Source organism: Ostrinia furnacalis, unplaced genomic scaffold (assembly GCF_004193835.3).
Source record: "Ostrinia furnacalis isolate ACB-3 unplaced genomic scaffold, ASM419383v2 OfSCF0373, whole genome shotgun sequence".
In the NCBI taxonomy this organism is placed as follows: Eukaryota; Metazoa; Arthropoda; class Insecta; order Lepidoptera; family Crambidae; genus Ostrinia; species Ostrinia furnacalis.
Window position 1 is genome coordinate 561,320 of NW_021130612.1, and position 15,883 is coordinate 577,202.

Sequence of the window (15,883 nt, forward strand, 5' to 3'; positions counted from 1 at the left end):
GATGTATCTAACTTCCATAGACAGTGTTAGTAAAAATATGTTTTCTTTTCTTATACAGGTGGAGAAAACATGGGAGTCGATGGAGGTGTTCGTCCTGAATGAGGTGCAGAGCGTCTTCAAACTGGACGCTTTGACGTCCTCCCACCAGATCTCGGTAGAAGTCGGCAACCCTGAGGAGATCGGGGCCATATTTGACAAGATCTCTTATGGGAAAGGTAAACATAACCACACTGTCTTAAATCTTTTACTGGTTGTGACTGAATTGTTGACATCGTAACTATAATGATCTTTATTGAGATTGAATAAGGTTCGAAATCAATGAAAAATATATTTTTCTCACAACATTCAAAGGGTCAAAGTAAAAACAGTGTTATAGCAGTCTTCCGGTAACCGAATATTCATGAGTTTATGCGGGTGTCTATGGGCGACGGTAATCACTTACCATCAGGTGATCCGTCTGCTCGTTTGCCTCCTGTCACATAAAAAAAAAAGAAAAAAGTTTACCAATTCAAGACATAGATCCCTATGTATTCAACTACAAATAGTTTTTTTTAATGTAAGTGTACGCCACATTTTGGCGTTAAACTTTGTCACGCCGATAGCTTTACTTGAGATGTTGCAAAAATCTGCGGATCATCATATCGATTGTTTTTATCTCCTTGTAATCGAATTATAGCCACTTCTTCCTTTTATCGTGTCGACAACAAACCTACACAGTGTCAGCCCAAAACTCCGCTACAAGAGTGGCATTGTCAGTAGACTTCATTAAATTCTCCTGCGTGCAGTTGTTCGGGGACTCAGGGCACTCATTATGGCCACTAACACTAAGTATTACAACTGTGACTCACAGGCTCCGCCATCCTCCGCATGATGAACCATTTCCTCACCGACGACGTCTTCAACTCCGGGATCACGGACTACCTCAACGCGAAGAAGTATGGTGATGCGGAACAGAGAGACCTCTGGAGCGCTCTCACCAACGCCGCCCACCAGAGGGGCGCTTTGGACGCCGATGTAGCCGTCATCATGGACTCCTGGACTTTGCAGACTGGTTTCCCAGTCCTAACCATTACGAGGGATTACGACAGTGGAGTCGTATCTTTAAGACAGGTCAGTACCTCTGACAGGCTAGATGACTTTCAATTATTTTGTCTGTCAGACAGACAATTAGAAAATATTAGACACGTAGCTAGGTATTTTTTATTTTCTTTCATAATTAAATAATAACAGTGCTACATCGAGTTGAAATGGCGCGTTACGTCACGCCTATATAGATTTTTTACTCAAAAGCGACGACACGCGACTTTTCAACTCAAATAATACTGTCATTATTCGATTATGAAAAAAAAAAATACGTTTCCATTTTTTTATTATCTGTCTGACGGACAAAATAGAATTTCGATTTAATTACCCAGTCATCATCATCATCCCAATTGACGAGGTGGTATTATTTTGCCTAGTCTTGACAATGCTGTTCTTCATAAATCCACAATAACTATCATTGTCAAATTAGGAATGAATCCAATATTGATTGATCAGTTGTTTTAATTAGCTATGCTTAACAGAGATTAAGGACGATTATAATGTTGATGATTAATTGCAGTTATTTTTACACTCGTAAACTTTTTGTGGAATGATCTTACAGTACATGGCATATTATAGTTCCTCGCAACTACTAATTGTAGCTACTTAGACCCTAGAATGGTCACCTATTGTTAAACCTATACAGTGTGAGTCACGTTAAAGTGTACATATGAAAATAGATGAAACTAGACCTATTTTTATCGACAAAATAGAGGTCAAAAAATTTTGAGATTTTTTTTAAATTTTTTATAGATTTTTTTTTCTTCCAATTACTTATAGTAAAGAAAACGTAATAACTTTTAAACTAAGCGGTATATCCTAATAAAATAAAAACAGTAATAATGCTAAATAACAGGCGATACTAAAAAAATACATAAAATACACAAAAAAGGCCAACAAATAATAAAAAATGATACTTTTTGAAAAAAATCTGCTTTAAAATTCGTGTTTTTTTGGTTATTTGATAAATTTCTCCAAAAATGCCCCTATATCCGGTGGTTTTTATTACTTTATATTATTCTCTATCGTATTACCTTTGTAAAACCAAAAATCGCATGTCTCTATCCCTATCACAACGTTTGCAATGATCGTTTGAACTAAGCCTCTCCGGGCGCGCCATTCAAAGCATTGTTATGAACGAAACTGAAAATGGCTCTCGATTTGTAAGTTTGATAAAGACAAGTTGGATTTCAAATAAAAACAAAAAATTTCGAAGTAAATTAAGCATTTTAGTTAAAATTAAAATTGTCTCTACCTGTAGCGGAGAATAATGTTGTGGCAGGCCTTTGTTCAAACGTTCATAGCAAATGTTGTGATAGGGATAGAGACATGCGATTTTTGGTTTTACAAAGATAATACGATAGAGAATAATAAAAAGTAATAAAAACCACCTGTTATAGGGGCATTTTTTGGAGAAATTGATCAAATAACCAAAAAAACACGAATTTAAAAGCAGATTTTTTTCAAAAAGTATAATTTTTTATTATTTGTTGGCATTTTTTGTATATTTTATGTATTTTTTTAGTATCGCCTGTTATTTAGCATTATTACTGTTTTTACTTTATCAGGATACACCGCTTAGTTTAAAAGTTATTACGTTTTCTTTACAATAAGTAATTGGAAGAAAAAAAAATCTATAAAAAATTTAAAAAAAATCTCAAAAAAATTTTGACCTCTTTTTTGTCGATAAAAATAGGTCTTGTTTCATCTATTTTCATATGTACACTTTAAAACGTGACTCACACTGTATGTTCTTCTTATTATTTCAATGGCAATTTAGTTTGGTTAAAATCTCACTAATTTTCAATTCTTTCATTATCTTCTAGGAGCGCTTCGTTCTCATCAACAACACGGCGGACAATCAGACGTCTCCCGTGTGGTGGATACCGGTGTCTTACACCACTGCTTCGGAGAAGGACTTCAAGTCCACCAGGCCACGGGTCTGGCTGAGGGGAGAGAGGGCGATCGAGGTCAAGAACATATCGGCTGGGAAGGACGAGTGGTTGATAGCCAATATTCAGCAGACAGGTCAGTATATTACCACCTCTTATGGTATAAGACCTAAGGAATTTCGTTAAGTTAGAATAGAGTTCAGTTATTTTTTCCATAACCATGATTTATGTCGCCTTAAATAATATTAGTTCCAGGGGTTTTAAAATAGTTTTTTTACTTTTTAAATATATTGGAACTATAATGAGATGACTCATGCTTGAGTCAGTTCAGTTTTATATCAGCAGCATTTTTTTAAATGGTTACCATATCTCGAAACTATTTCTAACTAGCTTTTGCCGGCGGCTTCACCCGTGTGAAATTTAGTTTGTCACAGAACATCATAAATTATAGCCTATATGTTATTTTGGGTTATAAACAATAATACTGTAAAGTTTCATAAAAATCCGTTCAGTAGTTTTTGGGTGAAAGAGTAACAAACATACATCCATCCAGACATCCAAACTAACGCATTTAGAATATTAGTAGGATGCGATTAGTACTACTTAAGTTTATCATTTCCACCATTAATTTTCACAGGTTTCTATCGAATAAACTATGATAGTCGCAACTGGAAGATGCTAGTCGAGGTCCTCAACAACCCCTCTCGATTCCAAGAGATCCACCCCATCAACAGAGCCCAGATTGTGGACGATGCTATGAACCTGGCTTTGGCTGGCCGATTGGACTACAGAACTGCTCTGGACATCACCAGCTACCTCACTCATGAGAGAAGCTATGTGCCCTGGAAGGCTGGTTTGGTGGCTTTGGGGTATATTGATATGATGCTGTCGAAAGGAGCTTATTACTTGGAGTATAAGGTTGGTTTTGATAAAATCTTGATGACTTTATTCAATTGCTTTTGTTGGTTGTTGGTTCACTAAACTAAATGTTCGACAGAGATTGAACAAGTGCCAAATGCCAAAACAGTTGGGCTACATTGTCGCCTTTTCGTTAAAGTCTGCGATATAATTTACAGACATCATCATCCTGATTAAAATGTAGATAATTTGTGATAGAGAACAAATCTAATCTAATTTTACGTTAGTATTTTGAAGATAATAGTGTGAGTTATCAAATTATTATTGATGAATAATGCTGATTACTCGAGTATGTAATTAAGTTGGGGAAGTATGCCATAATAATGAAGTGATGATATTTTAAGTACCTACTAAATGTCAGCCATGTGGTTCCAGTAAAGTTGAATAGGCCCAACTCTTCCCGTGGATACTGTAAGAGGCAACTAAGGGAGAAAGAAATACTCATATATGATGATCAGGCCGCCCCAACAGGTGGTAGGGTAAAAAGATTATGAGACATGTAGAGGCTCCTTAAGAGCAAAATGACGATTTGTAAGAACTATTTATTAGTCCAAACAAATAAAGAAATTTTGACTTTGAACAAAATCCGTTGCCTTTGGTAGAGAGGGACGTCTTTCTGCAATTGAGACTAACGCGCGTATTCATAAACGATACTTGCTTAAGTAAAGCAGCAAATCGAACGCACAGCGTTGAATAGAGCTCTGTGATTGGTTCGTGTGTCACCCTGTGCGTCCACGCGCACTGTGAGACCTCATGTAATGTTTGTATATAAGGGCGTAATTGATCTAGCTGATGATGATGTTCACAGCGATACGTGCTCCGCCTCCTCGACGGTGCGGTCAAAGACCTCGGCTGGGAGGTGTCAGCCAACGAGAGCGTGGTGCGGGCCCAGCAAAGAGCCGATCTGCTGTCCACGGCCTGTCACCTGGAGCATGTGGACTGCATGGAGCATGCCGTCAGGATGTACACCAACTGGATGCTCACGCCTAACCCTGATGCGTACAACGAGTAAGTTAATGAACTCTTAGACAAAATAAAAGAAACTAAGAGTCTTAGTTTCTTTTATTTTGACTCCGACTCTTGAACTCTTTTTGACACAGATTTTTTTTTGCTACAGAATTAGTTAATCACGTTCTTCAAAGGAGTGAAGTTGAGGAAACTTAAGTCAAAATCAAAACCGCCTGTCAATGCTAAAATGTTTTTCATAATCTCATTTAGCACAATTTAATATTGCGGTTTGAACTTGCGCTGAGATTCAATTACACAACTGATGCGAATGCTGAATAGGTAGTTCTGCAGGCCTATTACGATCTCTTAATTCCAGTCAGTGTACGCCTTAAACTAAACTGCCTTGCGTTTCCGTATTAGGATCCCCTAGGGCCAGCCAGACAGCGGTCACGTGACACTTGACTGACTTCTGACTGGAAGTTGGCTGGAATTTTCGTATTACGACGGTCAGTGTCTTCATAAGTAGTAGAATTACAGCTCTACTATAGTCTACTTTGTTAACAATAGGATCTGGCAGTTTGTAAAGCATTTCCTTGTTCTAGTATCCATGCCGACGTCCGCAGTACTGTATACTGTGTGGGTATCCAAGCGGGCGGTGCGCGAGAGTGGCGTTTCGCTTGGGAACGGTTCCGAGTGGCCAGCGCACCGGCGGAGAGAGAGCTGTTGTTGACTGTACTGGGCTGTACGCGGGCTCCTTACTTGCTGTACCGGTAAGTCTGTGGCTACTTGTTTAGACTCATGTAGTACCGTGTACTGGAGCGGTTCCGAGTGGCCAGTGCACCGGCGGAGAGAGAGCTGTTGTTGACTGTGCTGGGCTGTACGCGGGCTCCTTACTTGCTGTACCGGTAAGTCTGTGGCTACTTGTTTAGACTTATGTAGTACCGTGTACTGGAGTGGTTCCGAGTGACCAGTGCACCGGCGGAGAGAGAGCTGTTGTTGACTGTGCTCGGTTGTACGCGGGCTCCTTACTTGCTGTACGTACGTGGACTTACCGGTACAGTAAGTCTTTGGCTACTTGTTTAGACTCATGCAGTACTGTGTACTGGAGCGGTTCCGACTGGCCAGCGCGCCGGCGAGAGAGCTATTGTTGACTGTACTATTCTGTACGCGGGCTCCTTACTTGCTGTACCGGTGAGTGTGGTGGTATTATTTTGTTCCAATGTCCACGTCCGTGTCCACAAGACCACGGGCATCCAGGTGGGTGTTGCTGAGGGTTACACTTGCTATAATATCGGAAGGTTTGGTTTTTTTCTTAAGGTTTTTTACTAAGTTTATCAATAATTTATTTCTCAAAAATAAAAAAAAATACGACCCATTTGATTAAATCGATTTTTGAAAGCTCGTGACTCTATTATTTAGTATGACTGCATAGGATTTTAAACTGCTATGGCTGTACCTTTTAAAGATATAAAATCACTCCTGTTTGCAGGTACCTCGAGCTCTCATTGAGGAACGACAGCGGTATTCGGAAGCAGGACACAGTGAGAGTGTTCTCAGCTGTAGCCAGTTCAGCAATCGGACAACCCATAGCCTTCAACTTCGTGCGAGCCAACTGGCAGAGGATTAAGAATTAGTAAGTTTAATCCTGATAAACTATAAACTTTTTATCGGACAATAGTTTGGCAGGCTTTTGATTTGTAATGAAGAATCGGCCGATACTAAATGTGACCTACTTACATAAGTACTCACATTGCACTGATTTAGTACTTACTTGTTCATACTGATTAACGGCACGATTAAACTATCAGCCGACAAAAAATCGCTAATATTTTAATTTCTGAAGTTCCGGGGCTTAAGGGGAAGCACCGTATAGGTATAAAATTAATTTCAGGCTATCATAAAGTTGTAAACATATTTCCAAGGAATTGTAAATTCAAAACAACAATAAAATTAATTATGATAAGTATTTTTTATCCTTAACAATAACCCCTTTTGTCTTTAACAGTGTGAACTCTGCTCTAACGCTGAACACCATCGTGAAAGTGGTGACGCGAAGGTTGAATCAACAACACGAATACGACGAGGTAAGACTTTGTTTAAAGTTTTTCTCAATAAGCATAGGGTAGTAGTAAAGACCACTTTTTTGCGATGTGAAAACGGGAGTTTCCGAATTCCCATATGGTCCAAACTCTAGCCCGCGGCTTTGCCCGCATGAAATTCAGTTGATCAGAGATAGATTTACCTACTTGACACTATTCGTAGTAATTTGGCTAATCAATTTCATTATCGTTATGACTTGTAGCCCATAACTATGTTATTTTGATGTACAAGCAATATACTGTAAATATTCATAAAAATCTGTTAAGTAGTTCTTGCTTTTACGTGAAAGTACAACATAAATCCATCAATCCTTTGCCATCCTACAAACTTCACCAGTTAGAGACGTCAAATTCATATTTTGTACCCTGGAATTTTTGGTGATTGGTTACAAAAGTTAATATAAGAAGTATTCATACAAAACAATCCCTAAATAATCGATTAATTTTTCTATTTTCATCCTCTTTCCAGCTCTTAAGATTCATATCAGAATCGTGCACAGAGCTCGGTCGGCCAGTATCGCAGGTGTTAGAAAGCACAGCAGCCAACGTGCAATGGATGCAGAACAACTACCAGGTCATAGTCGACTGGCTCCTGGCAGCTGACCAGGAGAAGACCTGGTGACCTGGAAGAACTTTAGACATAAACGGTTTAGCTTAAGCACATTCGCTTCTGGAGATTATGGTTAGCACTTTTTTAAAGCGAATATTTTTAATGCTGTTACACTATTTCAGTATGGAAATATTTAAAATGAGTCTCACGTGGATTCTAAAATCTAGAACAAATCGGATTTCATTATCAGAATGAATCAAGATTCATCTATATTTGAGTTATGATGCGGTGAATCAGGATAAAACTCATACACAATATTCTTTTGTTTTTGATGTCTTCAATTAAGAAGTAACAAATGCTTGACCAGACTACTTTTGTAAACATGTAGCATCTATTTTTTTAATGTAGCTAATTTATAATGGATTTGTCGTACGTATTGTTTATTTGGTAATCGAATGTTGGACTTGTGAAGCTATAGAGCATCTATAAAACCCACTAGTCACTTTAAAACTGGATTAGTTTAGTCGTTAAATCGAAATAAATACCAAAGTGATAGGATAGTCGTAATTATTCGGTCTAATCGAGTTATCTTGAATAGCGACACGCGACTACTATAAAAACTTTTTGATAATACAATCTCTTTTGTACAATTTTTGTTTATACAGGGTGACGATATCGTTACCTGGATTATTTAAAATGGCGACTATGCTCATTGTAACTTACAACTTTTATTATATTCAGCAATATTGTAAAATGTAAAAGTGTTCCCCATTACGAGTAAATATGAATTTTAATCATGATTATTTTTCGTTCATAATATTTCTTCCAAAATAAAATGGTTTCCCATAAGAGTTCTGACACAGGTTAAATGAGTTCAGTAGCCATTTTGAATAATACGAAAGTCAGCAATGATTTTGTGTTCACTCAATTAGCAAAAGGATAGTTATTCATTGAATTACATGATAATTAAATTAATTTAGTTTGTAAGTAGATGTTATTAATTAAGGTTACTTTAAGTTCTCTAGATCCAAATCATTTTCTAAGTGTTTATATTGTCACACCATGTTTTAAGTGTCAATCAATCAAATTTTCAAAAATATGTCTCTATCACGAAGAACCATTGTATTTCTTTTAATTTAATTAAAGTACATAATGTTTGTTTAATAATGTACAATGTATTTTAGTACAATTTTTGTTTCTTAAACATAAACATAGAATTAGGGATCTGATAATTTTTAAAATGCAAATGTTTCTGTACCTAAGTACTAGATAACCCTTTAATATGATTGAAATTTAATTAGTAAAATTATGTACATATTTACGCTAACATTTTACTCGTGTCTTTGAACTCCTGTGGGCTATAAATGATTTGATTGCTCACATGGCGTTCAAAGAGTGGCATATTTATAACAATTTTCCTAATAAATGGAGTATGTTTTTAAGAAAATAGTTTTTATTTCAATATTATTATCCAATTTCAAATCACCCCGTATTCTATATATATAAAAAAAAGTCGTGTTAGTTACTCCACTTAAAACTCAAGAACGGCTAAACCGATTTAGCTGAAAATTGTCAGGAAGGTAGTTTAGAGCCAGGAGAAGGACATAGGATACTTTTTATCCCGTTCGACAGCATTCCCGTGTGATTTGACATGAAACGTCAGTCACTATAAAACGTGGTATAACAAAAAAGAATCAGACATGGAATAACAAACCACGCGGGCGAAGCCGCGGGCGGAAAGCTAGTAAATTATAAAAAGAGAAGTTCACTGAAACATGGCAAATGAACCTGGATTCAACAAAAAAGAAACAAAGTAACGTCCGTATTTACAAACAATGCTTGCTTTAGTGAATTAGTAAATCGAACGCACAGCGTCGAATGGAGCTCTGTGATTGGTTCATGTGTCATCCTGTGCGTCGTCGACGCGCACTGGGAAACCTCATAGTAATGTTTGTGAATACGGGTGTTCGTCTATGCATATGCCCGACTGTGGGGTGTAGGTAGAGGCAGAAGAAAGTAGTCTCAACAGTAATAATTTTGATCAATGGAAAGAGACGTTATTATTAGTTATTAATAACAATACCTTACTTCATAATACATATAGGTAAAATCGATGGTGAAGTACCTACTTATACCAGTCCCAATCCACTCTCATCTATAACTACGAGGTAAATACGAGCTTATTTTTAAAAAAAAATGTGTACTAACCCATAATCCGTTAGATATTATATTTTTATTAGATTTACAGGTTTTTATCTTTATCTTTAATGCAATAAGATAAAGTGATGATTCAGCCGCTCTGGTCTAGGGTAATCAGATATAGCCAAAGGTTCACTTAATTGCCGTCCAGTCGTGGTTGGGCGGGCGTGCTGTCACCTACAATAATGGTGAGTCTGTAGGCAGTGTAATTCCTTAAAGCGACAGCGTACTTTATCGTTCGTTTCAGCCGAATTACGTCCACTGGCTGGACAAAGGCCTCCTCCAAGGTTTTCCACAATGAACGGTCCTGCGCTGCCCGCATCCAGGCTCCTCCCGCGACTTCGAACTCCTAATTCCTATGTTCTTCTGATTTATCTCGTTGCGGGTCCAACGACAGTTTAACTTTCACTCGGGACAGGTTTGGCCTTCACTGGTTGGGTTTTTATTGGCAGTCAAGCTGTCGATCCTGGCTACACAGTTGTAGCGGTGAGAACGAGAGGTGGGAATAGTTCCGATAGCGTATTTTTCTTCTTTATAACCGAAAGATGATCATCAGGCGGTTCCCCAAGGAATTAGGGCTATTGTATTTGCTTTCACCAGTTAGAGCAGGGCGTAGCGAAAGAAACGGCCTGATCATCACTTACCATCAGGTGAGATACAGGCCAAGAGCTTCCAGTTGTTCCTATGTTCAGCAGTGAACGTCCTATGGCTAAGATGGTGGTGGTAGTGGTGGTAGCGAAAGCTCCTGACACTCGTTTAGTGGTTAAGACAGTAGCGCCATTTGGTAAGCGCTGAATCAGTAGCACTCACCAGGATTGCGTAAGGTCGTTTAGTAAGGCCCTGTCAGTCGCTGGTGGTCATCATAACTGTTAAGTTTAAAATCGTCAGTTTGCACTCCACAATGATCAGACCTGCGATTATTCATTTATAGGTAGTTATGACTACCAGTTTATAATAGAATTCAGCACATATAATTTTCAAAAAATTAAAGGCCAAGTTAAAAATTTAAATTATTGCCTAATATTAGATCAGATCAGATTTCCTAATAAGTAGTCACTACTTTTTCAGACCACCGTTATCAAGATACGCTTAGATCTTAGGACAGTTTGATTTGATTAAAAATACCTACCTAAAGTGTATTATTATCTTGCCGACAAGCCATCTTTATAGTGAACTGCCCACACCCGCAAATTATTAGATTGAACTCTTGGATTACGATAAAACATTTATACACGACAATTAAGATAAAAAAATTATTCAAGTGCAATGAAATAATAAAAGATTATCATGGAGGCTATAAAGCTTGAACATTAGGAGAACTTGTAGGCATACTGGACGAACTACATTACATAGGGTTAAGGTTACAATAATAAATATGAAATTATTTACAGATGGCAACGCTCAATTTAATAATATTGGCCGCTGTATGCATCGCAGCTCACGCATTCCCACAAGATCCTCCCCCATACAGAAACACCATCTTCGGGGATGAAAAACTTGAAGGTGAACCTTTCGAGAATTTAGATGATTTCGATCGCTTATCTCAACTGTCTAGATCCGATGATACGATTAGCCCCTACCGATTACCCACTACGACCAAACCAGAACACTACAACATCTTGTGGATGGTTGAAATACCAGCAAATATCTTCTCGGGAGAGGTCGAAATCCAACTGTACGCCACTCAAGCAGATGTTAACGAAATAGTCATCCATGCTCACGACCTGAACATTACATCGCTTGTGCTAAAACTTGAGGACACTGAGATACCACAAACATTCGTCTTGCAGCCAGAATATCATTTCTTAAGGATCACGCTCACAAACGGCGCCCTTCAATATAATGCAACGAGTAGAGTTGTCTATTCACTGAACATCGTCTTCAATGCTCCTTTGAGGACTGATATGTACGGAATTTACCAGAATTGGTATAGGAACAACGCCAGTGATGCAGAGAGGTATATTCCGAAATTCTTTTATTTTGTTATCTATTCGTGTAAGGCCCAGAACAGACGGTGAAACGCAACTGCAACGAAACTGCAACTGCTAGTTACTTTTGAGTTGCAGTTTCTGCCATAGCGTCCATTGAGAGACCACACATGACGCGACCAGTTTGAAACTTTCAGTTTTAATTTCATTCATCAGAATCATCACATAGTTGCAGTTTCGTTGCAGTTGCGTTTTACTGTCTGTTCTGGGCTTAAGTGCTTCAATACTTTATTTGTTGATCGGTTAGCTGGATGGCTTCAACCCAGTTTCAAGCGACTTCTGCACGCCTGGCGTTCCCGTGCTATGACGAGCCCAGCTTCAAGGCTACCTTCAGCATCACTGTCAGGAGACCCTCCACCTTTACCAGTTGGTCAGGCATGAGGCTTCAGCAGACCAGAAATAGCACATTTGAGTAAGAGTAAAAAAGATTTCTATGGCGTATAATTTGCTTTCTAAGTTGTAGTGGCATTAGACAGTCTAATAAAGGGAATCTCTTGAGTAACGACCGCGAACGACAACCGAACCGAACTAAAAAGATTGCAGAAATCCACGACAAGATTGCATGATCTATTTTGTTCGATGTAAAGGGCATTAAAGTCCAACAGTGGACTTCTAGAGCTTAACTATGATGAGTCAGTGCTCTATAAATAAAATAAGCTACTATTATTAAGTCTGTCGTCGGTTATAATAATTAGTTTCTCTATCTACATCGCTTCATTTTTTATTTTGCAGTGGTTACGAAGAAGACGAATTCTATACTACACCAGTAGTGTCTACATATCTTCTGGCAATAATAGTGGCTGAGTATGAAACACGCGAGGTGTTTGATGTGAATGGCAATCTTCTCTATGAAGTTATCGCTCGGCCCAACGCCATTAACGCTAATCAAGGAGAGTATGCGCTGGAAGTTGGACAGTATCTTTTGGCTGAAATGAGCAATCACACAGCCATCGACTATTACAGCGTTCACCCTAACATGAAGATGACACAGGCTTCCATTCCTGATTTCTTTGATGGGGCTATGGAGAACTGGGGACTGTTAACTTATAGGTAAAGTTATGGCATCATTATAAAAAAAAATCAGTCGGGACGTTTGTCATAAGACTTGTAAAATTTCATGTTATGGTTCTTTCATTCAGAACTGTTGCCGAAAAATCTTTAGTAACTGAAGAATGCAATTAAAGAAAAAAAAAACATTTGAATTTGGAAAAATAAAAAAATCGTTTATCGTATCTTAGCCACTAACTAGTCCTTCATTTACAGAGAAGCTTACCTTATGTACGATCAAGATCACACAGACGGCCACTTCCTACAACGAATCGCTTACATCTTATCCCACGAAATCGCCCACATGTGGTTTGGTAATCTCGTCACTTGCGATTGGTGGGACGTGTTGTGGCTCAACGAAGGATTCGCCAGATATTACCAATATTACTTAACAGATTGGGTATGCAATATTTTAGAAAACAATCATTTGATTATTAAGATAACTTCTAATTATTGTGTTTTGAAACTAGGTTGAAGAGTATATGGGTCTTGGAATTCGTTTTGTCAACGAGCAAGTACACACTTCATTGCTCACTGACTCCGCTAATAATCCTCATCCATTAACTGCCACTGGCATTAATAGTCCCACTGAAGTCAGGAGTATGTTCTCGACGATCAGTTACAACAAAGGTGCTGCAATTATCAGGCAGACTGAGCATCTTTTAGGATTTGATGTTCATAGAGAAGGATTAAGGCGCTACTTGACTGAAAGGTAACTGTAAAACGTTTTGCCTAATTATTATTATGTGCAGTGTGCATGTGAGCGGTTATAAAAAAAATATTGATTTTACTCGTAGATCTTTCGACACTGCACTGCCCATTCATCTCTTCGAAGCTCTTCAAACCGAGGCTGAGGCTTCTGGTGCTATTTCGGAGTACGGAGACGATTTCAATTTTATTGATTATTACAAAACTTGGACTGAACAGGCCGGACATCCAGTACTCAACGTTCAGGTTGACCACCAAACTGGCCAGATGATGATCTATCAGGTAAATCTTACATTTATTTTGTACAATTGATTCACCTGCATCAATTGTTACCTACAATCATGTAACATACCTATTATATTTTTACATTTATAGCGCCGCTTCAACATCAACAGCGGTTACTCTACAACTACAACTAACTGGATCGTTCCCATCACGTTTGCTACGGCCAGTAACCCAGACTTCGAAGATACTAAGCCTACTCATATCATCAAAGATGCTGTTTCTGTCATTAACCGCAACAGCACCGGTGATGAATGGGTCATTTTCAACAAACAGCAAACTGGTAAGAACATCGTAAGCACTATTTATTTTTGAGTAAAAAAAACTAAAACTCAATTCATTTTGTGCGTCTTGGCAGGTTTTTACCGAGTTAACTACGATGACTATTCATGGAACCTAATTATCAACGCTTTGAGAGGTCCAAACAGAACACAGATCCACCACTACAACAGGGCTCAGGTTTGTTGAACGTTTCATAAAATTTCAGGATTGACATGATCAAGTCTAGTAAAAGTGCTACATCATTAAATATACACGTAGACAGCTGGGTATCAATGTTATTCGGTTTAAATTGATAAAAACGTTTTCGGCCCGAAAATGCTGCGGATTATACCATGATACATAATTATAAGTATTCAGGGGTAATAATTGCTATCAATATTTCAGATTGTAAACGACGTGTTTCAATTCGCCCGTTCTGGTCTCATGACTTACACCAGAGCTTTTAACATCTTGTCTTTCCTTGAGAACGAGACGGAATACACGCCATGGGTAGCCGCCATCACTGGGTTTAACTGGATCAGAAACAGACTTGTTGGTACTTCTTACCTGAGTGATCTTGATGTAAGTATAAATAGTTCAATTATTTCGAGTTCCATTTTAAATGGAACTAATGATGTAAATTATTATCAGTAGTTACATCATGGAACTATTGGATGGTACTAGTGTCAGCGAAGGAAAGTTTATGTAATTACACCAAAGTATTCATCAGTTCATTTAAGAGGAAGTTGGCCTACACTCCCCACTCTGGCTAAACGGAATGAGGACTAGCCTAGATTTTCGTATATTTGTCTCATAATCGTCTTTTACTACATAAGAGTCCTGAGGTCCCACCAGAGTGGAAATTAAATGGTCCTGTTTAACTCCGCCAGAACCACACGTCCAATAATGCTCATTATCCTAACATCTAATTGTTCGCTTAATCCAATCACAATACACTGAATTGTCCAAAAATGGTGTGTTGACTGACCTACTTTTGTGTCCTCAAACTTAGCCATATTTTTGCAGGAGCTGATAATAAAATGGGCGACCACAGTGATGAGCCAAATCACTTACTATCCGATCGCCAACGAATCGTTCATGCAGTCGTACCTGCGATATCAACTGGCACCCTTCATGTGCAACTTGAACGTATCCGCATGTTTCGAGGCTGCTGTCAGCCAGTTTGAACTATTGCGTTATGCTAATATTGAGTATGTATCTCCAAATGACTAAGTACTATATTTTATAAGTCGCACGTTAAGTACCGACTCCGTACAATTCACAGTTCAATTAAACTATAGATGAAGAAAATCTTGAGAAGGAATTTGGATGTGCAATAGTGCTGATAGATCTTTCACGAATTGGGAGTCTGATTATCACAAATCTGATGCTTTACTGGTAATTTAACTAAACTGATCCTTTTATAACTACTTTTTTCATTTTAGAGTGCCAGTTGATAGTCGTACCTGGGTTTATTGCAATGCCCTCCGTCAAGGTACAGAAGAGGATTTCAACTTTCTTTGGAACCGCTTCCTGAACCATAATGTTTATACCGAGAAAATCTTGATACTTCAAACCTTGGGTTGTACACCTCATGAGGCTGCGCTTAACAGGTAAGTTAAATATATTATTTAGATAAAAAAAAGTTAAGTAAGTTTACTACTCATACCTGTTAAAACTTTGAATTCATTAAGGTTTGGCCAAACCATCGCGCACGCAGGCTATATGAGTTGGTTTGGTTTCATCATCATCGTCATCATCATCATCTCAGCCATAGGACGGCCATTGCTGAACATAGGCCTCCCCCAATGGTTTTTATGTTACCCGGTTGGTAGCGGCCTGCGTCCAGCGCTTTTCTGCTACCTTTATGATGTCGTCAGTCCACCTAGTGGGTGGACGTCCCACGCT

General features: G+C 38.3%; 1 protein-coding gene across 1 annotated transcript in view; it reads left to right on the forward strand.

The window, feature by feature from the left end:
• LOC114361372 (uncharacterized) overlaps positions 1–15,883 on the forward strand; it is a 43,738-nt gene that overhangs the window by 25,807 nt on the left and 2,048 nt on the right. The window contains exons 6-26 of the mRNA XM_028316369.1: positions 59–215; positions 851–1,110; positions 2,910–3,111; positions 3,613–3,893; positions 4,702–4,901; positions 5,444–5,611; positions 6,331–6,474; positions 6,847–6,925; positions 7,410–7,561; positions 9,841–9,877; positions 11,081–11,646; positions 11,925–12,089; positions 12,410–12,727; positions 12,941–13,124; positions 13,195–13,436; positions 13,522–13,714; positions 13,808–13,997; positions 14,073–14,173; positions 14,381–14,557; positions 15,002–15,186; positions 15,421–15,588. Of these exons, the coding sequence (XP_028172170.1) occupies positions 59–215; positions 851–1,110; positions 2,910–3,111; positions 3,613–3,893; positions 4,702–4,901; positions 5,444–5,611; positions 6,331–6,474; positions 6,847–6,925; positions 7,410–7,561; positions 9,841–9,877; positions 11,081–11,646; positions 11,925–12,089; positions 12,410–12,727; positions 12,941–13,124; positions 13,195–13,436; positions 13,522–13,714; positions 13,808–13,997; positions 14,073–14,173; positions 14,381–14,557; positions 15,002–15,186; positions 15,421–15,588 (4,169 nt within the window). The remainder of the gene's footprint in view (positions 1–58; positions 216–850; positions 1,111–2,909; positions 3,112–3,612; positions 3,894–4,701; positions 4,902–5,443; positions 5,612–6,330; positions 6,475–6,846; positions 6,926–7,409; positions 7,562–9,840; positions 9,878–11,080; positions 11,647–11,924; positions 12,090–12,409; positions 12,728–12,940; positions 13,125–13,194; positions 13,437–13,521; positions 13,715–13,807; positions 13,998–14,072; positions 14,174–14,380; positions 14,558–15,001; positions 15,187–15,420; positions 15,589–15,883) is intronic.